The 24,179-nt window shown below is 44.9% G+C and overlaps 3 protein-coding genes across 3 annotated transcripts; 1 reads left to right on the forward strand and 2 right to left on the reverse strand.

Annotated features, from left to right (window-relative positions):
- Window positions 1–445: 445 nt before the first annotated feature.
- On the forward strand, window positions 446–8,284 carry LOC125508186 (tryptophan--tRNA ligase, cytoplasmic). The gene is made up of 11 exons (XM_048672792.1): window positions 446–832; window positions 927–1,046; window positions 1,540–1,725; window positions 2,001–2,052; window positions 2,162–2,314; window positions 2,632–2,724; window positions 6,424–6,504; window positions 7,092–7,163; window positions 7,521–7,589; window positions 7,675–7,785; window positions 7,945–8,284. Exons 1-11 carry the CDS (start codon window positions 615–617, stop codon window positions 7,993–7,995), a joined length of 1,206 nt encoding a protein of 401 aa, XP_048528749.1. The 5' UTR covers window positions 446–614; the 3' UTR covers window positions 7,996–8,284.
- Window positions 8,285–10,134: 1,850 nt separating this feature from the next.
- On the reverse strand, window positions 10,135–14,773 carry LOC125508185 (acyl-CoA-binding domain-containing protein 6-like). Its single transcript, XM_048672791.1, has 15 exons — window positions 14,471–14,773; window positions 14,116–14,295; window positions 13,936–14,013; window positions 13,620–13,721; window positions 13,445–13,511; window positions 13,300–13,361; window positions 13,039–13,178; window positions 12,629–12,755; window positions 12,444–12,558; window positions 12,182–12,270; window positions 11,583–11,666; window positions 11,362–11,508; window positions 11,138–11,293; window positions 10,637–10,696; window positions 10,135–10,493 (listed from the first exon to the last, which is right to left on the reverse strand). Exons 1-15 carry the CDS (start codon window positions 14,474–14,476, stop codon window positions 10,323–10,325), a joined length of 1,584 nt encoding a protein of 527 aa, XP_048528748.1. The 5' UTR covers window positions 14,477–14,773; the 3' UTR covers window positions 10,135–10,322.
- Window positions 14,774–15,566: 793 nt separating this feature from the next.
- Window positions 15,567–19,941, reverse strand: LOC125508187 (WAS/WASL-interacting protein family member 3). The gene is made up of 3 exons (XM_048672793.1): window positions 19,680–19,941; window positions 16,256–16,383; window positions 15,567–16,075 (listed from the first exon to the last, which is right to left on the reverse strand). The coding sequence occupies exons 1-3, from the start codon at window positions 19,840–19,842 to the stop codon at window positions 15,788–15,790; spliced, it is 579 nt and encodes a 192-aa protein (XP_048528750.1). The 5' UTR covers window positions 19,843–19,941; the 3' UTR covers window positions 15,567–15,787.
- Between the last annotated feature and the right edge of the window lie 4,238 nt (window positions 19,942–24,179).

The following is a 24,179-nucleotide window of genomic DNA, read 5'->3' on the forward strand; positions in this document are numbered from 1 at the left end:
TGCTCACAGAAGGGAAGGAATGGTCCCGCTGCCTTGCTCAGGGAGCAACCTCACTGTCGACCCTTCTACGGACTCTCCGCTACCACGCGCCCAAATAAGGAAAGCGCACGCACAGAGGACTAGGATGAAGATGAAAATGACATGTGGGGCAGAGATTGTCAGTGAGAGTAGATTGTGATCCCGGACGGGATGGATCATTTCCCTGTGCGCCAAACAGTTGTAGGGTTGAGATTGATCGGGATTAACAAGGATAGAGTATACACTTCAAGGATTTAAAAGTGAAGGTTCGTTTCCGACAAACTCTACAACCTCGAGATTTAAAATTTACTTCCTCATGCAAATAACCCAACATCCAAACCCGCATATTGATACTAGCACGCCGCTGACGGCTGGGTCCAGCACGAGCTGAACCCGAGGGCCCACGTACCGATTCGCTCGCGCGTCATCTCTCCTCGCCGCGACTCGTCCAAACCCATTGTCGATTCCCCTCAACCCTAGCCGCCAGCGGCGGCCAGATTTTGCTAGTAACAAGTGCTTATTAGCTTCACCTCCCCCTCCAGCTGCCGCCGCCTGCCATCTCCGGCGACGAGCAGGGCGGAGAAGGAGAACTAGCCATGGCCTCGGTGGCGCCGGAGGTTGAGAAGAAGGAGGAGGAGGAGCAGGTGGTGAACCCGTGGGAGGTGTCGGCGGGGAAGGGCGGCATCGACTACGACAAGCTGGTCGACCAGTTCGGCTGCCAGCGCCTGGACGCCCCGCTCATCGACCGCATCGCGCGACTCACCGGCCGCCCCCCGCACCGCTTCCTCCGCCGCGGCCTCTTCTTCGCCCACCGGTGCTGTAAAAGATAGCCCTAGCTTTTGCCTTCCCAGGCGGCGGCGGAGGTGGAATTGCTGACTCAATCTCGGAACCTTTTTGTGGGCGTGCAGGGATTTGAACGAGATACTGGACATCTACGAGAAGGGGGACAAGTTCTACCTCTACACGGGGAGAGGGCCCTCCTCAGAGGCGTTGCATCTCGGACACCTCGTCCCCTTCATGTTCACCAAGTAAGAAGACTTTGTTGATTCACTGATCACTGTGTTGTTTATCTGGGCAATGCTGCTGCGGTGGAAGCAGCAGGGGAGTAGCGTGCATTCTTGGCTAGAACGAACAGTCCATTGTGCCTCCATTGGTTTGAGAACATGCAGGATTTGTTCTCGATTAGTTACCAGTTTAGTAGACTAGTGAAATTGATATCTTTTCAGTTTGTAGTAGTTTATGTGGTGAATCATGTACCAACAGTGGACTTGCAGAAAGCCTTTAGTTGAACACTACCCTTGAAACTCGGGAGTTAAACATCAGCAATTAGCATGTTTAACGCTAAGTATTTACCTCCTATCCTTCACAAAAACTCTAGCACATAAATATGCTACATTTCATAGTCTTATTTATGCTCTATACTCTACAGGTATTATTTGATAAATCTTGCGTTATCATCTCAGTTCTGATTGTGTAAGTAACCATTGGCAATGCTCATTGACCATAAGAATCTTTCTTCAGATATTTGCAGGATGCTTTCAAGGTTCCTCTGGTGATACAGCTAACTGATGATGAGAAGTTCCTGTGGAAAAATTTGACGGTAGAGGAAAGTAAAAGGCTTGCGCGTGAAAATGCAAAAGACATTATAGCATGCGGATTTGATGTTGAAAGGACTTTTATATTCTCTGATTTTAATTTTGTTGGCGGGTAAGATTAATATCTTAAATTCTAGCCTTGATTGATCTTTTACCTTATGACCTCGTAAATCCTACTCCCTCCGTTCCTAAATATGTCTTTTTAGAGATTTCAAATGGACTACCACATACGGATGTATATAGACATATTTTAGAGTGTAGATTCACTCATTTTGCTCCGTATGTAGTCACTTGTTGAAATCTCTAGAAAGACATATTTAGGAACGGAGGGAGTAGATTAGTTTCTATATAAACAATAGTAAAGTAATCCTCTTCTCTTTCTTGCAGTGCCTTTTACGAAAACATGGTTAAAGTGGCCAGATGTGTGACATATAATAAAGTGAGAGCTGTTCCATTGATTACACTATTTGTCTATTTGGCATGAGAGAGCTCAGTAGTTTCTGTTCAAGCATTAACGTTGGCTAATATAGTCCGCTCTTGAATGACAGGTTGTCGGAATATTTGGATTCACTCCAGAGGATCACATTGGAAAGATTAGCTTTCCTCCTGTGCAAGCAGTTCCATCATTCCCTTCTTCATTTCCCAAACACTTTTCTGGCAATGACCAACTACGGTGCCTGATACCTTGCGCAATAGACCAGGTAAAAACATATTTTTGGTACAATTGTCCTGTAAACATAATTTGTTACATAATATCTACTTCCTGGCATAACTAGAAATTATCATATATCTCCTAGTAACTAATTTTAGAAGTAACATTCTGCAAGTTTTCGTGCTTTCCAGAATATAACTAATAGTATCCTTCCATTGTGTGCATACTATAGATATGCTTATCCATATGTGAATTTTTAAGAGACCATCTCTGAGTAATTTCGTTAAAAATATGAACTGTTGGTAGATGTTCATGGTTTGTTTCATATCTTCAGTTCCTCATTCAATTCATTTTTCATTCTTCTAGGATCCTTATTTCAGGATGACCCGTGATGTTGCTCCAAGAATTGGTTACCAGAAGCCAGCACTGATTGAGTCAAGATTTTTCCCTGCCCTTCAGGTAAATGTGTTTTCTGAGGAACAATGGTTTAAAGCTTTATGCTTCACTGCATAGAAGTTCAACATGGCACAAAAAATAAGTACATATATGGACAAGGTAGACCTGATGCCCAGGACGCTTATTATCTAAAATCAGTCATTTAATGCCCGACAATTAGGATTTACAGTGAAATGGTTGCTTACATGGTTACATATGAAATATTTCAATTATTGGTAATAATAGCATAATTTTTTGTGGAAAGCTTGTTCCTACAACAACAACAAAGCCTTTAGTCCCAAACAAGTTGGGGTAGGCTAGAGGTGAAACCCATAAGATCTCGCAACCAACTCATGGCTCTGGCACATGGATAGCAAGCTTCCATGCACCCCTGTCCATAGCTAGCTCTTTGGTGATACTCCAATCCTTCAGGTCTCTCTTAACGGACTCCTCCCATGTCAAATTCGGTCTACCCCGCCCCCTCTTGACATTCTCCGCACGCTTTAGCCGTCCGCTATGCACTGGAGCTTCTAGAGGCCCGCGCTGAATATGCCCAAATCATCTCAGACGATGTTGGACAAGCTTCTCCTCAATTGGTGCTACCCCAACTCTATCTCGTATATCATCATTCCGGACTCGATCCTTCCTCCTGTGGCCACACATCCATCTCAACATACGCATCTCCGCCACACCTAACTGTTGAACATGTCGCCTTTTAGTCAGCCAACACTCCGCGCCATACAACATTGCGGGTCGAACCGCCGTCCTGTAGAACTTGCCTTTTAGCTTTTGTGGCACTCTCTTGTCACAGAGAATGCCAGAAGCTTGGCGCCACTTCATCCATCCGGCTTTGATTCGATGGTTCACATCTTCATCAATACCCCCATCCTCCTGCAACATTGACCCCAAATACCGAAAGGTGTCCTTCCGAGGTACCACCTGGCCATCAAGGCTAACCTCCTCCTCCTCACACCTAGTAGTACTGAAACCGCACATCATGTACTCGGTTTTAGTTCTACTAAGCCTAAACCCTTTCGATTCCAAGGTTTGTCTCCATAACTCTAACTTCCTATTTACCCCCGTCCGACTATCGTCAACTAGCACCACATCATCCGCAAAGAGCATACACCATGGGATATCTCCTTGTATATCCCTTGTGACCTCATCCATCACCAATGCAGAAAGATAAGGGCTCAAAGCTAACCCCTGATGCAGTCCTATCTTAATTGGGAAGTCATCGGGTGTCGACATCACTTGTTCGAACACTTGTCACAACATTATCGTACATGTCCTTGATGAGGGTAATGTACTTTGCTGGGACTTTGTGTTTCTCCAAGGCCCACCACATGACATTCCGCGGTATCTTATCATAGGCCTTCTCCAAGTCAATGAACACCATATGCAAGTCCTTCTTTTGCTCCCTATATCTCTCCATAAGTTGTCGTACCAAGAAAATGGCTTCCATGGTCGACCTCCCAGGCATGAAACCAAACTGATTTTTGGTCACGCTTGTCATTCTTCTTAAGCGGTGCTCAATGACTCTCACCCATAGCTTCATTGTATGGCTCATCAGCTTAATTCCACGGTAATTAGTACAACTCTGAACATCCCCCTTGTTCTTGAAGATTGGTACTAATATACTCCGTCTCCATTCTTCTGGCATCTTGTTTGCCTGAAAAATGAGGTTGAAAAGCTTGGTTAGCCATACTATCGCTATGTCCCCGAGACCTTTCCACACCTCAATGGGGATACAATCAGGGCCCATCGCCTTGCCTCCTTTCATCCTTTTTAAAGCCTCCTTCACCTCAGACTCCTGGATTCGCCGCAAAAAACGCATGCTGGTCTCATCAAAGGAGTCTCCCAGTTCAATGGTAGAACTCTCATTCTCCCCATTGAACAGCTTGTCGAAGTACTTCCGCCATCTATGCTTAATCTCCTCGTCCTTCACCAAGAGTTGGCTTGCTCCGTCCTTGATGCATTTGACTTGGCCAATATCCCTTGTCTTCCTCTCTCGGATCTTGGCCATCTTATAGATGTCCCTTTCACCTTCCTCCGTGCCTAACCGTTGGTAGAGGTCCTCATATGCCCGACCCCTTGCTTCACCAACAACTCGCTTTGCGGCCTTCTTCGCCATCTTGTACTTCTCTATGTTGTCTGCACTCCTATCCAGGTATAGGCGTCTGAAGCAATCTTTCTTCTCTTTAATCGCCTTCTGGACATCATTATTCCACCACCAGGTATCCTTATCTTCGCTTCTCCTTCCCCTGGACACTCCAAACTCCTCCGAGGCCACCTTACGAATGCAAGTCGCCATCTTCATCCACACATTGTCCGCATCCCCTCCTTCCTCCCAAGGGCCCTCCTTAATGACCCTCTCCTTGAACACCTGAGCTACCTCCCCCTTGAGCTTCCACCACTTCGTTCTAGCGACTTTGGCACGCTTATCCCGCTGGACACGAATCCGAAAGCGGAAGTCAGCAACCACCAGCTTATGCTGGGGTACAACACTCTCTCCAGGTATCACCTTACAGTCTAGGCACGCACGCCTATCTTCTCTTCTCGAGAGGATGAAATCAATCTGGCTAGAGTGTTGGCCACTACTAAAAGTCACCAGATGTGATTCTCTCTTTCTAAAGAGGGTGTTAGCTACAATCATGTTGTAGGCTAGAGCAAAGCTTAAGACATCTTCTCCTTCTTGATTCCTGATGCCATAGCCAAAGCCCCCATGCGCCCCTTCAAAACCCGTGTTAGATGCACCCACATGGCTATTGAGGTCTCCTCCTATGAAGAGCTTCTCACCAATCGGTACACTCCTAACCATGTCTTCCAAGCCTTCCCAGAACTCCCTCTTGGTGTTCTCATTGTGGCCTACTTGCGGGGCATACGCGCTGATAACATTGAGAACCAAGTCCTCAACTGCCAGCTTGACCAGGATAATCCGGTCCCCACGTCTCTTGACGTCTACCACTCCATACTTGAGGCTCTTGTTGATCAAGATGCCTACGCCATTTCTGTTCGCAGCCGTCCCCGTGTACCACAGCTTGAAGCCGGTATCCTCCACCTCCTTCGCCTTCTGTCCTCTCCATTTGGTTTCTTGGCCGCAAAGGATATCAACACCTCTCCTCACCGCTGCATCAACTAGCTCCCGAAGCTTCCCTGTCAGAGACCCTACGTTCCAGCTACCTAAGCGAATCCTCCTAGGCTCGGCTAGCTTCCTTACCCTTCGCACTCGTCGAGTCAAATGCGAAGACCCTTGCTCATTTTCCACTACATCCGGGCGCCGATGTAGCGCACCACTAAGGATGCGACGACCTGTTCCTCGCTCACTTGCCACCGTATCCGGATCAAGACACGGCGCGCCACTTGGGGGGTGACGGCCCGCAAGTAGGATGTGGAAAGCTTGTTCCTAAGTACCATAATTTGTAGAATTACGAGTGTGCCATATTTAGGTTTGCGTTAATGAGTGCAAACATAAGAAGAATTTTTTTTTGTCTAGTGAAGTCACAATACCAGTCTGATTATGAGAAACACAGTTCCAGTTTGACTGCTTCCAGTCAATTCTTGAACTTGCTATTTCTCCATCTAGCTGTTTTGAACTTAACAAGACTATAACTTCGTTTATGGAGCCCGTGTGCCATTTGTTTTACATTTATTTGCTACATCCTGTTATGGATGGCACTAACTTTAATATCATTGCTTTGGGGCTACTTATATATCTTACAGGGGGAGAACACGAAAATGTCAGCTAGTGATCCAAATTCTGCTATATATGTGACCGATAGTACTAAAGATATAAAGACAAAGGTATGTACTCAACATTGTTTCTTGTCTCAGAAAAACTATTTCCAAACAGTTACATGTTTTCAGCTGATCCTTGTTTGTGTGAGAGCATCTACAACCATGATGCACAACTCTGGCTCCTCAAACGTCCGCGAACATGCCCGGGCATGTCCGCTTTTAGTCCCTATTTGTTCATGCACACAACCATGCCCCTCATTTTCCCCCTATATGTCCGGTCACATGCATATGATTGGTGGAGAGGAAGAGAGAGAAAAGAAAGAAAGAATAAAGAAAGAGAAAAGGTGGTCCGTGGTGGCGAAATCTTACATGGCGCCCTGCCGAGACATGCCCAGACATCCCCATATATGGCTTGGATATGGGGATTTGTGCCCGAGCATATGAGGACAAAGTGGGCGGTCCGGCTGGGTGGCTTTTTTTCCTTCTCTCTCCTGTCCGGGGAGTGACCAGGCTGTCCGCCAGGACGCTTGGGGAGGATATGAGTGGTCCGTTTGTAGATGCTCTGAAGTGGTTGCTAGATTGAGCTGAGCACGGAATTTGTAGCCTGTAGGTCTTTGTTTTGTACTTCTATTTACTTCCCCATCATTTTCCAGGTGAATAAATATGCATTCTCAGGTGGCCAGGACTCTGTAGAACTTCATAGAAAACTTGGAGCTAACCTTGAGGTACACCCTTTTCCTGTTGTTTTGAGACATACTAACAATAAATTGACACAGGTAAGCAAGCTTTTTTGGCGGCTTGATTCCATGTCCTATGCATCATTCTATCATGCATTTTTTTACTTAGAAGGCAAAACTTAAATTAGAATAAGTAATAATTTCAGTATATCAAGTAAAATTACCAGTTTCATAAAATATGAAGTTAGCAACATGCCCTTTGTTTGTAGTTTCGTCATTTATTGAAGCTGACAACATTGTATTTCATTGTAAATTGTGGAGCATTGCATCCTGCAATATTTCTCTAATGTGATGTGCTCCTTGCACAAGACAAAAGCAATTGGTAATTTTAATTGTTGTATTCAGGTTGATGTCTCAATTAAGTACCTGAACTTCTTCCTTGAAGACGATGATGAGCTCGAGCGCATAAAGAAGGTAATATTGCAAGATATTAGAACTACACTTTATAGCTACTTAGTTTCCAATTGGGCCGTGCTAATGTTGTGGAACTCAATATCAGGCGTACAAGGAAGGAAGGATGCTGACGGGTGAAGTGAAGCAGCTTCTGGTTACGGTTCTTTCTGAGATGGTTGAAAGGCACAAAAGAGCTAGAGCTCGAGTTACCGAGGAGGTATGCAATATCATATGTTATCACATTCATTTGGTCTTGTACATAACAGGAGGCGCGTAGCTGCACTGTGCAAACATTGATAAAAAAAATGCAAACACTGATAAAAAATAGATTCACACATATGTCTTCTGCCAATTTAACGATGTCCTGTTTACACAGATGGTCGACGCCTTCATGGCTGTGAGGCCTCTTCCCAACATGTTTGGCTGAGCATTGGGTGGGAAGTTCATACCCTTTCTGTGTGGATTTTATTGAATTCCAGGAGCAACATATGAAGTTTCAGGATTTAGTTGTAACTATTAATATCAACCTGGCCGCTCAATCCTGTATGGCAGCCACTGATTTTGCAAAATCAGCATGTGATATGTTTGTTTTCAAGCTTGCTCGATCACTGCAAAGATTTCTATTTATTGGAATTAGGGAACATACACGTGTTTTTTTTGAAACCGAGGCAAAAGATTTGCCTTGTATATTAATTAAGAGGGGAGAGAGTACAACACATGGCAGTTACAACTTTGCTTGTCAGATTGGGACATACAACGTAAAAAGACTACTCTCGCGGCATGATGTCGTTCAGCTGTCTTGCTCCGGCGGTGACCCAAGTCTTGGCCTTGTCTTTGATGAGTTTGAGAATGTAGAACGGCGGTGTGGACTTCTTTCTGAAAACCCGGCCGTTCCAAATAGTCCAAGTGACAAGCATAGTGAGCGTGGCCCTGGCCTTATGATGAAAGAGATGTCAATGTTCATCGACCAACTTTTCACGGTGTGTTCAGATGACAACCGGTCCATTTCCAGTTCTCCCAACCCAAGCCATTCCTTAATCATCCTCCATCTGAGCAGGGTAAAGCGGCATTTGTAAAAAAAAGTGAGGCGCCGTCTCGTTGGCCCGCCCTCCCGCAGAGGGTGCAAAGTCTACAATTTTCCCATCTCGTTGGCCCTTCTGCAGATGGTGCAAAGTCCACAATTTTCCCATCCTTGTTTCTGAAGCCTATCTGATGTCCAATGCTTTCCACCAAGAGCTAGCCACGAGAAGAATTTAACCTTCGGAGAAGCCCAAACTTTCCAAACCACACGGTTCATGGAGGTTAATGTCGATCCCAAGAATTGCGCCCTATATGCCGAAGCCGCCGAGAATTTGCCGCTAGGATGGAATTTCCAAGTTATGTCATCCTCTACCTCCTCAGAGACAGGTTCAGGAGACAGATCAGCTCCCTCCCGAGACGCAACAGACCAACATGGCGTGCCACTTGCCTCCTCGTCTCCTGGTGCCTCTGTAAAGAGCGCAACGCACGAGTCTTCGAAGGGAAAGCCTGTGATGTGAACCAACTGGTTAACAAGATATCTGACGAGGCAAGGTGTTGGCTGTTCGCTGGACTGACGCCGATGAGCAAATTTTTCGAGCCGCCATGAATTACCTCACTAGCCGGCTGTAACTAGACATGGTGGCCGGCGCCATGCACTGGCAGTACGTGTGAACTAGGAGTAGAGCTTACGTCTGTAACCATTTGTATGGGTTTTCAACCTCTTTCTTCATCAATGAGAATCAGCATCTACCTGTTTTCCGTCAAAAAAAAAAGAAGCTGGACATGTTCAAGGTGAATCCAAAGGTCGATGAACTGGACAATGTGGTCTACCGACAGAATGGTAGTCGAATTAAGCTTGTGGACCCACGAGTTTTCCCTCATAGCCTCCCGGACGGTCCAGTTCTTACGCTTGGAGGCAGCAAAAATAAGGGAGGCAATCTCCTTCGGTACTTTTCTGGCTGAAACACAGCCTCCTCAAATGATCATAGCACTGTCTCTACAAGCTTCCTTCTGTATTATGGTTATGTCAGTACTACCAAAATACGAATTTGAAAAATCTGCAGGGCAATACCCTAAGTTACCAATATTTTTTTTGTGATGCCATGTTCAAACACAATCAGAACAACGCTGGGAGGGAAATATAACTCAGAAAAAATATACTCGACAGAATGTAATACTTTCAAATATCTGAAGTTTGATCTTTGCTGGATTGTGATTTGCTATCATTCTTTTCCTTTGCAAAAAGAATTCGAAGCTTTTTTCACACAAGCCTCAGTACAGGATTATAACCAAAAAATATACTCCCTCTAAAGAAATATGAGAGCATTTAGATCACTAACTTTAGTGATGTAAATGCTCTTATATTTCTTTACGGAGGGAGTATATCAGAAACGACCAAAAATGAAAGAACATGACCCTATAGAAGAATACCTGCTTCAGCAGGGTAATACCCTAAGTTACCAATATGCTTTTGTGATGCCATGTTCAAACACAAACAAATAACGCTGGGAAATATAACTCAAGAAAAAATATACTCCACAGAATGTAACACTTTCAAGTTTCTGAGGTTCTTGGCATTTGATCTTCGTAAGAAAATATACTTTCAGTCTTTTCCTTTACAAAATGATTTTCAAGCTTTTCATATAAGCCTCAGTACTGGATTAACCGAAAAATATATATGATCAGAAACCGACCAAAAATGGAAGAATGCGACCCTAGAGAAGAGTCCCTGCTTCAGCGCTCGTCATCTCCATACCACCTCCGGAAGCCCACGCTGCCGGGCCTCTTGTTGCTGCCTGAACCTGATTTGTCAGACCCGCCACCCCTTTCACTCCGAAGCAATTCGAACTCCTTTTCAAGGGTTTCCATCTTCTGCAGCCGTTGTTGAATCTCTGAAACTTCATCCTGCCAATTCGGCAAAGGGAAAACTTCATATCATCATCACTCCTATCCCAAGAATGTGAAGGAGTTCTCTATTTTCGTATTCGACAAACTCATCAAAACCTAGAGCATGGTTTCTGACCCTTTCCCGAAGAACCTTTACGTACCTCGAGTTTGGAAGCCCTCGCTGCTTCGTCGGAGAGTTGATCGCGGACTGACTGGAGTTCCTGCACAGCAGACAGCACATAAAACTTGATCACATTGAGCTTAGGGAAAGTTTCTTCTTGAAAAGTAAGAGAGCATAGTCCTAACACACAAACCGACGCTATTTCATTTCCACCTTGGTATACTTCTCTCTCTGTGTGTAAATGTTTTTCACTGTAAGGTTCTGTTTGATAAACTGAGGCTTCACCTTTGAGACTCCAATTCAAGCATAAACATATGAAAAATAATGCTACTATGCTGACAACCTATAATTCCTGAGATACAGTGATTTGAGTTTGATTTTCTGAAGCTCGGGGCCTTAGATATTTGAATAGAAATCATAAAAAAGAACTGACTAATTCTATATGGAGATTATATTACAGATAACTTCAGCACACAAGTAGTAGTGCCCTAGGAAAAATTATGGAATTTCCTGAAACAATTACGTGAGTGCTATAGCTTACCTTAGTAAGCTCCGCATTTTTGTTCTCTACATCAGCTAGTTCCTTCTTCAGGTGGAAGCTCTGCAGCTTTTCCTGTTCAAGTTTTTCTTCTACCTGGCTCTTCTCATGCTTTACTGCTTGCACCAAGGTTTTGCTGATATCTACTCCCTTGTTATTCTGAAAATGACAGAGAGAAAAAGCGTTAACCATGGTTTCAACAAGCAGCCACAAGCTTAAGATATTACCTTGTCATCTCGAAGTTCTTCAATTTCGAATATTGGTCCCCTGCTAGAATTTACTTCTGCAGATAATGGGGTCATGCCATTTGTCTCGACTTCATCTATTCGTGAAGACGACACACTTGGTCTGAGACTTGTCTTCAGAGCATAAACCTAAATACAAAGAATGCTCATCTAAATATAAAGATATAGATAAGAAAAATTAAACTGATGACAGAGGAACATGCCTCGTTGCTGTAACGTCCACTGTATCCTCCAAATGACAACAGAAAGTCTTCTCCATTAATTGTGTGAAGTACTAAACTCGATCCCTGTGGTGAAGGAGATTACGGAGATCAGTGACAGCTTGGGTGCATAACACCATAGAATCACAATTAACTAATATTATAAATACAGTTAGCAGTACGACCATGTTAACTTCACTATTACGCATGGATTATGAGTACAAGGACTAGTCAAGACTAGTCTATGAGTCTCAACTTCAGGGCCGACTAGACTTCAGTGTCAATTAGTCTATGAATCACAACTTCAGTGTCGACTCGTGTCGATTATTCACGCTTAGTCTATGAGTCTCAACCTCGGAACGACTCATCGACTCGTAAACCTTGCTATTACGAGTTCCTTAAAGGCTTAGACTCATATAACATTATTTTCATGAATCTAGTTGGAATATTCAATTTGAACTTCTTGAACCAAAAGACCCTTTCTCCATTTATCCAAACTGTTCAGAGAGTTTCCAAGTAACTATGCGGAACATATACGATGTTATGCAAAATAAAAGTTCACATTGCTTTACAAATTGAAAGTAAGAATAAAAATGGCTAACCTCACTTGTAGGGGGAGTACGGCCTTCAAAATTAGTAACAACCGACCATACCAAAGTAGACATGTTAAGCACAAGCGTTTCTGGAACACCTGCAGTGCATTAGGCACATGTGAGTGATAACAGTTTTGTGAGCTGCTTTTAGAAATGGAACAAAGTGGAATAACCGATTATAGATGGAAGGGAGCTACATTCATTAGGTTACCAAATAGCGGAAACGAACGGACGCAGTAATGTAAAAAAAATCATAATATTTCAACCTTACCTTTCTTACTATTACCACCACCAGTGATAACCCAGTTATCCCCAACCGTTACGCCTGCATGCCCTGCTCTTGGTTCTGGAATTATACCGTGCTGCTTTGGTCTTGACCATTCCATCTGCAATTAACGGTAGGTGACTGGTTTGGAATTGCAAATGTACAATACCAGCACTAGACAGAAGTCTCACTGTTTGCATGTCAAGGAGATATAGATCACTGAAACATGTAGAATGAGATCCCCCACCAAATATCAAGAGATACCGGTCTGCATAGCATGCAGCAGCATGCTCTGACCTTGGAGAAGGAGGAGTGCCTCTGTAACAAAACAATTGCTAGATATCAATCTTGCACCTAAAAGCAGAGCCGGTTAATGCGTTTACTGCAAGTTTTATTTCATGTTCTAAATAAAGTATAATAATTGCCAACTACAAGTGACACGTGCTATAGCATTTTCACATAACTTTGAATTTTATTTCTCCACACACACATATATATATGTAAGAATACCCATCTAAGAACTTTTTAACTTCATTTGTGCAATTTTAACAAATCCGCTCCATTTTGTTTACATCGATCAAACCAAATCCACAGAACTTACGTGCTCTCAAATTCATCCCAAGTCATGGTTTCGAGATCAAGAACGTGCAGGTCGTTCAGAAGAGACCTCCCACCACCTTCACCTCCAAACACAACTAAAGTGTCCCCAACACGAGTCACTGATTGACCACCACGTGAGCTCTAAACAAAAAGGAAAAGTACCATAAGATACATATTGACCAAAAAGAAGCAGCCTTCAGGGAAAAGGGGTGGAAACTTGCGACCCAATTGAACAGCATAAATACAGATTAAATATACATACCGGCGACTTCCCATAAGTACGCAAAATTGACCAAGTGCTGGTTTGCGGATCAAACTCCTTTACTGGTACAACATTGAGTAAAAAATATTAAGTTCTGGCATGACAAGATAAGAAGAGAGAAAAATGAGCGATGTATTAGGCTAACCACTGAGACTCTCTGTATGTTCCCTGGTGTGTCCTGCAACTGACAGAATCTTGTTTCCGGATGGAATCTACAGGGATTAGAAGACAGACGCAATCTGATAAAGTTATAATTACAACCATTGGAAAGTATACCAGTTTCACATCACTGATAACTACAAAGAGTACTTGATGATTACCAGTGAATGACCAGCACATGGAGCAACTAAAACTGGTTCAGCCGATTCTGATTGAATTTTAGCTTCTAGCTTTGACCATGACAAACTTTTGAAATCCAGAACCTTCGAGCAAAGAAGGATTCCATTGTTAAGTTGTGTGCCATCTTCTCAAAATATAGGAACAGGGGGTAACCCCCAAGGCAAGTAATTAAGGAAATCTAGGGCTCAACTAAAGGAGTAACAATTCCTCCCTAGAAATTCAATGACAAAAAATACAGGTAACATAGCTGAAGGCACAAGCAGCCCCTTCCACTGAGAATCATAATGACTAGTGTACCTGAATGTCACCAAGGTAACGGCCATTGTGGTTTCCACCAAAGACATACATCTTTTCCTGAACTACGGCAGCTCCATGCTGCAGAAGGTAATTGGAGCCAGTATGTCAGAGCCATCAAGTGAAAACAGCCCAGCACAAGATCATAAGGTATATAAAAGTTACATAAATAAAAATAAAGACCTTGTATCGAGGTTTGGGACGCTGTCCTGGGACTGAGAGAGGCGTCCACTGATCGTAAGCGGCCACAGAGCAGAGGCCTTCCATGGTGACCTCCTTGTCCTGAACATCAACCATCTTCTCGTTCTCTGCCACGACTACTTTAGGCTCTTCAGGTTTGAAATGCAGTGGTTCTTGTATGCTCTGACAAGACGAGAAGGAAAAACATGGTTGATACATTACAAATCAGTCATGATCAATTCAAGAAGATTAGCACAAGCGCTCACTAAGTGGCATCACTAAGCAGGAGAGAGACGCCACGCAGCCGAGCGAAGCCACAGCCATTCACTGAGCCCATGTACTAGTGCGAGCAACTCACCGGCATCCCTGGCAGCAGGTGCTCGAAGTCGAAGGTCCCGTGGATCCCCCGGTCGCGTCCTCCCAAGCCTCGGGATCTGGAGGAGGCGGGGAGGGCCGCGGCCCGTGGAGGCTTCTAGAAGGTTCGAGATCTGGACTACACTCTAACTTCGGCAGAAGCTTCTAGAAGCCTCGAGATCTGGCGGGGGGAGAGGGGAAGAGGACCGCTGGCCGCTGCTTTCACCCTCCGGCGACCCGCGCAATGGGAGATGACGAGGGAGAGCGGCGTGCCTCGTGATCCGTGCAGATGAATCAAAGATCGGGGCCGTAGGGACCGTTTGATTGCGACGGAAGCTTCCTCCACATCTGGTGGGTCACTTCAAATGCGTGCAGTGCAGCTCAGAATTTCCTGCCAACAATATTCGTTTTCTTCTTAGGCCCCTCCCAATGCTCCATCTTGTACAGGTGTTAAGATTGCCAACTAAGCAAAAAATATGATGTGGCATGGTAGTTAGGAAGAGAGAGTAGTACTTTCTCCGTTTTTATTTAGTTCGCATATTAGCTTTGGTCAAAGTCAAACTTTACAAACTTTGACCAAGTTTATATACAAAAATATTAAGATATACAATAACAAATCAACAACATTAGATTTATTATTAAATGTACTTTCACATCGTATAGATTTATTATGATAAATGTCTATATTGTTTTTTATAAACCTGGTCAAACTTTACGAAGTTTGACTTCAATCAACTCTAATATGCAGAGTCAATAAAAACGGAGGGAGTATGGTGACCCCAGGAAGAAACGAGTACCTAGATGAAAACACAATTCTGAGTCTACAATAAATTAAATGCATGAAGCTTAGCACCCAAAAGCTTAACACCTTTGCATTGTAGGCATTTAATATGCTTAGCACCTTATCTAAGCACCTTTGCATTGGGGGAGGTCTGATATCTCTTTCTAGAAACAACTTTGTAAACTGAAAAACAAATATATTTCTAACTACAATCTCTGTGCATGATTTATTTTTACATGTAGGACCCATCGATTTGCCACGTCACAACTGACCCAAAATGGCATATGCGTTTTGAAAATGCGACAAAACACGAAAAATGTAAAAATAAAAAACGCTCATTTTTATTTAGGCAACACGGCAATGTACGGTTTCCAGTTTCCATCACCATCTCAGGCTTTCAGCTCAGCAGCAGCAGCAGCAACAACAAGAAGAAAGAAAAGAAACCTACGCAAACACTATGAAGAAACTTGTCTGTCCAGTTGTCCTCTAAGCAACTCATTTCGGGAGCATGAACAATCTCCACCATGTTGACAGATCCGCTCAAAGGTCCCGCCGTTCGTCTTTCTTTTCGGTGCCTTCATCCTGCGGCAACGAGACAAACTGCACGATTCCATGGACCACAGAGGCTTCGACTCTGAACCTCGAAGCGATCTGGTCCACACTCATCGGGCCGCGGTGGCTACTGGACTTTCCTTGGTACAGCTGGATGATCTCCTGGATGTGCCCGACGTTCAGGGTTCCTGGAGGTAGCTGCCTGCTCTGCCCGGGTTCGGGTTCAGATGTTCTCACCTTAGGAAGCGGCCTGTTGTATCGCTCTACCACGGAAGCCTGCAAGCACAAGCCTCTGATTAGATCACTTCTCCCGAAAAACTAAGGAAAGTTCAGACTCAATAGAATGGTTGTTTAAGCTCAGCTCTTTATAGGTTTATGCAGTGCAATGCAATGAAATCATCAAGGGGACTATGGTATTTTAGCCCAGGGAGAACAATGTAACATCACATGACTCACTTCACCCATTTCTGGCTTTCCTCCAGGCTTAGTAGTGATTCTCCCAACCATGTGCTTAAGCATGTCATCATAACTTGGATCACGTTCTACAAGTACACCGTGGGCATCTTTTGTTGGTGGTGTAACAGCTGCAGTGCATTTTCAATAGATAAATAAATCATACACTGATAAATGAAACATTGACAACAGCAATTTGAAACCTATTGCAAGGTCACAGTGCTTTGGTAAATGCCAATAAAGCTTGCACTGAGACTATGTCAAAATCAAGATGGTGATGTAGCCCATAAGCTTATTTAGAAAGAAACAAAACTATGGTTCCATTGGACCTAAGAAAAGAAGACGCAACTTTTCATAAGGGGCATCAGTTCTTTGCCAGCTATTATCATGCAGAGTAAAGAAGAGGTATAACAGCACATCAAACTTTACATGTTCCATCAGTTTTCACGGCCAAGAAAATTATGATTGAATGAAGCCTACTACAATAGCCAAATCAGCTCAAATACTGAGTTATTATTCTGAACTCCCTGGTGCTCCATAATCCAAATCAACTCAAATATTAAGGAGTTATTACTCTATTCTTGGCTCCCATTGAAATCATTACCCCACTACAAAGAAACGTGTCACATTTACAAGTCATGTCACCCTTATAGTTAGAATTTTTATATATGATGAAATTTTCAGCCTACCAAATAAAATAATTAATTGTAGAAAGGTTTTACGCATTTGTGTGTTCCTAGTCGAATCTAGGTAGTAAAGAAACATTCAGGCGCCATCTCCCGAGAGTTAGACATCCACAACTAGACCCCTCACCCCCCCCCCCCCCCCCCCCCCAAATACGCCCGGACGACCCGGTCACGAAATTGGCACCCAACCAGAACCCCTATACCCAGCCCAAACGTCCGGCCCCCCCCCCCCAAACCCAGCCCATATTTGGAGAGGATATGGGGAGGCCCGGACACGGCTGCCACGTCAGACTGACTGGTGGGACCCACACGGAAACCCATCAGTCCGCCAGGAGGTCACCGGTCCGCATTCATCTCACCGCTCTGGCGCACCACCCGAGGGGCCAAATCCGGCTATTTAAGCCGGGCGGCGAGGCTCAACCCTAGCCATCCCCATTTCCTCTCTCTCCATCCAGTCCGTGCCGCTACCGCGATCCCACCTCCCTCTCCCTCTCCGCTCCGACCTCACCGTCTGCCGGCCACCATGGTCCAATGCAAGCTGACCTACTACAAAATGTTGACCCCGGAGCGTTGAGCGGAGACCCAGGTGGAGATGCGCATCGTCTAGACACGTCAGAGAAGGCCAGATTCGGCATGGAGGGCACACAAGCGCAACTCGAGTTCGCCCAAGCGGAGGAGGTGGCAGAGCAGCGGCCATCCTCAGAGTCCATCCAGTCCGAGCTGGAGGTGGCGGCCAACCGCCGCTTCATTCAGGCGGCCGGCGTGAAGCATGAGGAGCTCTTCGCGGATGAGGACGACGAAGAGGAGGCACCGGAGTTTCTTCACGTCGCCAATGACCACAAGGCCAGCGGCTCCGACAAGGAGGTCATCGACATATCTGATGACGAGTAGCTAGTTTGTAGCTTGTTTTTATGTACGTAGATCAAATGGATGTTGCATGGAGGTTGTATAGAAATGAGGATTTGGAAATGAGGAGTGTGGTTGCAATGAGTGAGCAATGAGGTGTGACCGGGCACTGTTTGCGAACATGTCCGGACGCGTCCGTGCACGTTTAGGGGCTCACTTTTGTTAGTTCCAGTTGTAGATGCTCTGAGTTCTTCACAGTTAAATCCATCAAATGCAACAGCTTACCAAATTCTATGGTCAATAATGTCATGGACTCCCACCTAGGGTACAGGTCTTCCTCTGGTTGCTTTCTCACAATAAACTCATGACTAAAGATAATTTAGCTAAAAGAGGCATTGAGAAACGCCCTGATTGTGTCTACTGTACAGACAATGAAACCATTGACCACCTTTTCTTTGGATGTGTAGTAGCCAAACAAATTTGGCGACAGGTCTCAGAAGTGTTCTCCATTGAGCTGGGTTCAGATCATCTTTCTATTGCCAGGTTTTGGCCTGCCAATAAGAAACACACAGTGTTAAACTCAATATGTGCATGCATTCTTTGGACTTTGTGGAAGAATAGAAATGCTCATGTTTTTAACAATGCTGTGTGGATTGATTTGAAACAGATTTGGAGGAAAGTGCTGGGAACAATGAGGAGGTGGGCGATCTTGCTCAAGGAGGAGGTGATCCCGCTGTGGGAGAAGATAACACGCCAGATTTCCTTGATTTTGGAAACCCCATTCCAAATCATGGTGGTGTGACTTCGCTGGGGATGATCTCTACAGGAGAGGTCGATCAAGCCCTCCTCTCCAAGCTGAACCTGGATGACTACGTCGCGCCTGGTGAACCACACCCCTTCACTTCGCCTCCGAGGAGCCCTTCTGGTGGTGTCAAACACTGCCTGCTCAGCCCAATCACTCCTCTGGACCTGCTGGGATCGCCGATCCAGCCATGGAAGAAACTCAGAGGCGCGGTGGAGAAGCTGGGGGGCAGCAAGACAGTTGAAGGCCAAGATGATGGAATGATGATCTGCGAGATCGAAGCTTAGTCTAGTAGCGCTGTTACAGTGGTGGAATGTAGCCATACACTCCCCTCCTGTAATAATCCTTTTGCTGTTGTCTTAGACTTTTTTCTTTGTAATTTGGCCTCTGGGCATACTGTAACTTGAACATCTGCACTTTTGACGCTTTTCCTGGTTTCATTTATAAAATGGGACCGGGGGGTTCCCACCCCCTTTCATCTAAAAATAATGTCATGAACAAACTGTGGTAACAATTTTGGATAGACTGTTCATGCATTGCTGCACTCGGGCGGAAATAATAACTTGCTGGCAACTGTGCTATTCAGTGTCAGAAAACACCCCACACAAAGTTAACGGACATTCCTAGTTTTCTTACATAGTGTGATCATGCCGATAAATTCTGAAACTATACGAATTGACTGACTTAACCCAGTATATAACCCATGCTAAATTGGTCATGGTTGGTTTCAGTTCGTCAAATCCAAAGGGATCACAAACCTGATTTGCAGAAATCCACATTTCACACTTGATTAGATGAAACAGTGCCCACTACCTACTTAAGCATGTCGCATTTCAATTCAACAGTCTGCACATGATCTTTGTGAGCAGGATGCCCAAAAGAGCACCAAGGATCATGAACTAGCCCAATATGACCAGAAAATCGGAGCATTTGTGCCAGGTCAAGAACCTAAGGATATCCAGGCATCGTTTACCAGGAACAAAGCTACACGGCAGCGATAGTTGTGGTGGCATCAAGAACCAACAGCTAGGTCAAATGGCACAGCACGCGAATGCTAAGCGAGATCCAAGAAAGAAAGCAGGAGCCGCCGTACCATCCTGTGACACGTCGAGCAGGTCCTGGGGAGGACTTCCGCCGCCGCCGGCAGCGGCCGCCGGTGCGGCCCGTGGTGGAGGCGGGGGAGGGTGAGCGGGCGGGGGCCTCGCCGGGGGCGGAGGCCTCAGGCGCCCCGAGGCGCGGCGCAGGGCCTGGCCCATGTGTCGGCGCCGGCGAGAGGGAGCGGTGGCTCCGCGGGGTGGCCACGCGTGACGAGCTTCGTCGGCTGTTTTCCTTTCGAGGCGTGGAGGCTTTTCAGCCCATATACGGTTAGCGGGCTTTTACACTGCGAGCGACAGTGAGTGCAAAATGCTTGGGATGTGTTATGTGTAACAATTGATTGAAACTTGTGTTTATTGATAGTGGGCAAAGCCCTTATTATACAAAATTTGAAACGCCTCTGCTGATGACTTTTTTTTTGCGGGGAATGAGCTTTATTAAGTAAAAGCATTCGTTGGACAGTCAGCCAGGAGACTGCTGACAAGGAAGCTAGGGGTGGAGTCCAGCCAGTTTTCAGTCACATTAAACGTACATGCACGCCTAGCACACAGATGCACGGGCCGTTAGCGGCTCTTATTACATGAAAAATATGAAAGGACAAAAAGCTAGCAGAGAGCTTTCTAATTTCTGAGATGATTAGAGAGGTTAACTCCCTCAAAACAGTCGGATTCCAGCTGCACGTGCGTGTAGCCCCGAAGCTTGCGAAGCTGACGCCCTCACGCAAGGAGAGCACTTCAGCAATGAAAGGATCCGTGACCCCCAGATGGTCGCGCCCCTGGTGCTCCTCTTCGGTCGGCGTTACTTCCCACTCCATCATGGTGGGCACAGAGCCATAGCCTGGAGGGGCAAAGAGCTCATCGTCTTTGTTAGCGGGCGTCGGTGTTGGGAGGCCCGGGTAGGCGATTGGCTCGTCAATGACCTCCGGTTCCATTGGTGGAGTGGCTGGGGGTGTAGGGCATGACCTGTACCCATGCACGAGGTAGAATTCACGAGCAGAGCAAGGTATGTATTCGTGCACCTGACATAAGGCCACGCCTGCGTCCATGTCGTTGTTGAAGAAGATCCCCGACAGTGGTGGGACCAGAGCGGCGTCGAAGTCATTGTCCTCGCCCAGGAATGGTGCTACTGGGCCGACAAGGGGCGAGTCCATCGGCAGAGCGACGAAGGCCGGCATCGGAGGTGCCTGGCATGGTGAATGGCCGCATGTAGTTTGCTTTGTCCTTCCTGATCTACCACGACAGGGCCAGGGTGATCCTAACTAAGGATGATAATGAGTCGGGTTTGGATCAGGTTGAACAATATTAAATCTATATCCTTATCATGAAGACAGTCTTTGCCCACCTATGAAAAAATCCATGGGTGAAAATTGTATCCATGTCCAAACCAGATGGATATCCGTAACCACTGGGTATCCATTGGGTACTCTAAAAACATATAAATAAGACATAAGGCAATGTTAACATAAGATCTTCCATTCTTTACCCCGTGGCAAGCTAAGCTTCACTTATTGTAAACATCAATTTATGGTAAATCAACGTCCACTAACAACCTAATATCATTTAATATTTTTCTAAAAAGATGAGAATGACGAGTCATTTAACAAAGAGATAAAAATAAGGGAAGGAGCGCTAGAGTGTGTTAGTGGGCACTGAATGTCAACTAATAAAAGTTTAGTGGGGATTGTGCAATTTCTTTTGCATGTTTTACATAACAAAGTGTAAAATTGTAGTGGGACATGTGACTATGGGGTAGGGATAACAGATTTCCCCTCATTAATGCATACTATGAGTCAGGTTTGGGTATATCCATGGGTATAAGATTATATCCATGCCCTATCCACACTACTGGAATCGGGAAATTTTCCATTAGCCAGTTCTTTGTCGTCTGCTAGCTGACGGTAAAGAAGGTCTTTGTCGTCTGCTTGCAAAAAATGGACGACAAAGAACTGGCTGATAGCAAAGAACTGGCTTGCCATCAGCCTTTTGTTTGCCACCTGCGACAAAGAATCTTTGCCGTCCGCTAGTAGACGACAAAGAGATGGGTGGGGTCCATTTTAGGTCAGCGCTGTAATGACCCACCCCACCTCTTTGTCGTCTGCCAGCGGACGACAAAGAGCCACGAGAAATCGGGTTGGGTTTGGGCATCGCCCATGGGCACGAAAGCATATACAAACCCTATCCATTCGGGTCAGATATCCATCGGTATCTATATCATCCATGGGTAAAATTGCCATCCTTAATCCTAATGACCACGGTGACTACGACGGCTGTTGTGGGCCCCAACGACGATGAACTCCAACATTGTGGCATCTGGCAGATTAACGGATTTCCCGTCCGATGAAGCGAACAAGAGCAGAGGCGATTTTATGCAGGTTCATCCCTGCCATCTCACCTTCTCGTTCATCTCGGTGCTCTGTTGGTAGAACAAGTGCCGATAACTTGTAACAATTGATTAAAACTTGTGTTTATTGATTATGGGCAAAGCCCCTTTCATACAAGAATCTGGGATGCCTCTATAGAGGCGCCTGTTTACAAGAGATGGCATTTCTAATGCGAGAAGCGTCCGTGCGGACGGGCACGTCCGCTTGGCACTTTGGACACTAATTACACATGCCTCATCTTAGCGATGTTTGCTAATGACGGTCTTCGGTAGGGATGCCTGTTCATTTCGTAACAGGATGTATCCCATGAACCTTATTATTATGCTAAAAAAATAAACATGATTATTGATCTATAAAGAGAACTATGTTTAGACTAAAAAGGCAAAATGCTTGGGATTTTCGTTGTCAACCGCCATTTTGGGGCAAATGCAATGAATTTTGACAGCGTTTAATACTTGTGAAAATAAAATTTGACGGTGTTTCTACCCTGTGAGACCCACAAGGCCACCTCAAGAATTTCACCAGGAAGGTGCAAAATCAATTCGATGTCAAGATCAAGCAGATTCGAAACCATAGTGGAAGTTCAAGTACTCAACATCAAAGATTTCCTTGACAAAGAAAGAGTGGTTCTCGAAAACTTACAGAACAAACCAAAATAGTGTAGTGGAAAGAAAAAGCATAAATTTGGTCGAGACATCAAGAGTAATGCTTGACGAGGACAATACTCCATGACATATAGCGTCGAAGCGGTAAACATACTATAAGAAAAACACATGTTGTTGAGTGTGGACATAATCATTATTTTGACCATTTGACAGAAGTTTAGCATGATTTGATACATGTTTGCAAGTTTTTCAAATCTGGCCCTTTTGCTACTGCCGTACGTGCCGACAGTAGAATATATGGGCTACCGCCATGGCCAACAACGGTAAACTTCTGGTCAATGCTGGCTGTCAAAGATGATGTGGCAAGTGTCTACCGCCACATGCTTTGGTGGTAACACCTCTGGGCTGAATTCAAAACTATAAATTTTATGCCTTGCCTTATAGTAATAGTGAAGTTTTCTAGCCAGTGCCTAGTGAATTCAAAACTACCAATCAGGTTTTCATGCCAACCGATGCACATGTATTTAGGTAAGTATTTGTATGTATCGACCACCACATCTCTACCATGAAAACCTGATTGGTAGGTGATGTTCCTATAACACTTGGAACCATCTGTTTCGCGTACGTGCATTTAGTATTGAAGGTAGAGCTACACCTAGGCTTCTTCTTTTTTGTGGGAGAAATACTTGTATTACTCAATCACAATGTCTTTACAATCATTATGGACTATCTCCAAAACATCATCAGGACCGGACCCTAGCCAAGTCATAATCCACCCTTCTACCACTGGCAGAAAAAGGGTCAAATGTTCAGCTCATTAGTGTCGGTTTGAATTTGAGCCGGCACTAATGTGTCCATTAGTGCCGGTTCCAACGGCTAGCCGGGCCGTTCTCATTAGTACCGATTCTTACCGAACTTTTAGCATCGGTTCGTGCCACGAACTGATACTAATGAGAGTGGTGGCAGGATATTGCCAGTATGGGGCCCCACCAGCACCTTTAGTACCGGTTCGTGCCACGAACCGGTACTAAAGGTCGCCCTATATAAACCCTTCGTCCACCCGAGCTCGCTTCTTCCCCCTTTACCCTCTCCTCTGTTCTTCCCTTCCTCTCGAGCTCATCACAAATTTTGCCCAAATTTTGTCAAGATTTGAAGGTCCCCCATCCATTCAAATGATCATAAAAGGTTAGCAACTTTGTCCTTTCATCTCTCATTGCTAGATTAGCTCTTGCAATGGTTTATATAATGATTAATTTGTGGGTTTTAGTAATTTGGGAGGAATTATATGTGATAGTATTTGATTTATATGCAATTTGAGGTCAAAATAACACTTAGTTTGCATATGTAGGTGTGGTTTACTTAGTGCCTTCTAAATCTCCGTCGTAACCACCGTCGATCGCCCGCACCGTCCCGTCGCCGGCACCACCTTGTGGTGAGCTTCTTGTTCATGAATTTTTATATAAAAAATTGATGTTTGTGTGATTTGGATATATAGTTACTCGTATAATTATCT

The sequence above is a fragment of the Triticum urartu genome, chromosome 5 (assembly GCF_003073215.2).
Source record: "Triticum urartu cultivar G1812 chromosome 5, Tu2.1, whole genome shotgun sequence".
Taxonomy (NCBI): domain Eukaryota; kingdom Viridiplantae; phylum Streptophyta; class Magnoliopsida; order Poales; family Poaceae; genus Triticum; species Triticum urartu.

What these genes read in the sequence shown, in the direction of transcription:
- LOC125508186 (XM_048672792.1), top strand. Translation starts at nt 615, where the DNA reads ATGGCCTCGGTGGCGCCGGAGGTTGAGAAGAAGGAGGAGGAGGAGCAG. An exon ending in TACCTTGCGCAATAGACCAG is followed by an intron (nt 2,315 to 2,631) that starts GTAAAAACATAT and finishes TCATTCTTCTAG; the next exon opens with GATCCTTATTTCAGGATGAC. An exon ending in GATTTTTCCCTGCCCTTCAG is followed by an intron (nt 2,725 to 6,423) that starts GTAAATGTGTTT and finishes TATATCTTACAG; the next exon opens with GGGGAGAACACGAAAATGTC.
- LOC125508185 (XM_048672791.1), bottom strand. An exon ending in GTACTTATGGGAAGTCGCCG is followed by an intron (nt 13,179 to 13,299) that starts GTATGTATATTT and finishes CTTTTTGTTTAG; the next exon opens with AGCTCACGTGGTGGTCAATC. An exon ending in GTGGACGTTACAGCAACGAG is followed by an intron (nt 11,509 to 11,582) that starts GCATGTTCCTCT and finishes CTTTGTATTTAG; the next exon opens with GTTTATGCTCTGAAGACAAG.
- LOC125508187 (XM_048672793.1), bottom strand. Translation starts at nt 19,842, where the DNA reads ATGGGCCAGGCCCTGCGCCGCGCCTCGGGGCGCCTGAGGCCTCCGCCC. An exon ending in GCTCGACGTGTCACAGGATG is followed by an intron (nt 16,384 to 19,679) that starts GTACGGCGGCTC and finishes AATGCACTGCAG; the next exon opens with CTGTTACACCACCAACAAAA. An exon ending in GAAAGCCAGAAATGGGTGAA is followed by an intron (nt 16,076 to 16,255) that starts GTGAGTCATGTG and finishes TTGTGCTTGCAG; the next exon opens with GCTTCCGTGGTAGAGCGATA.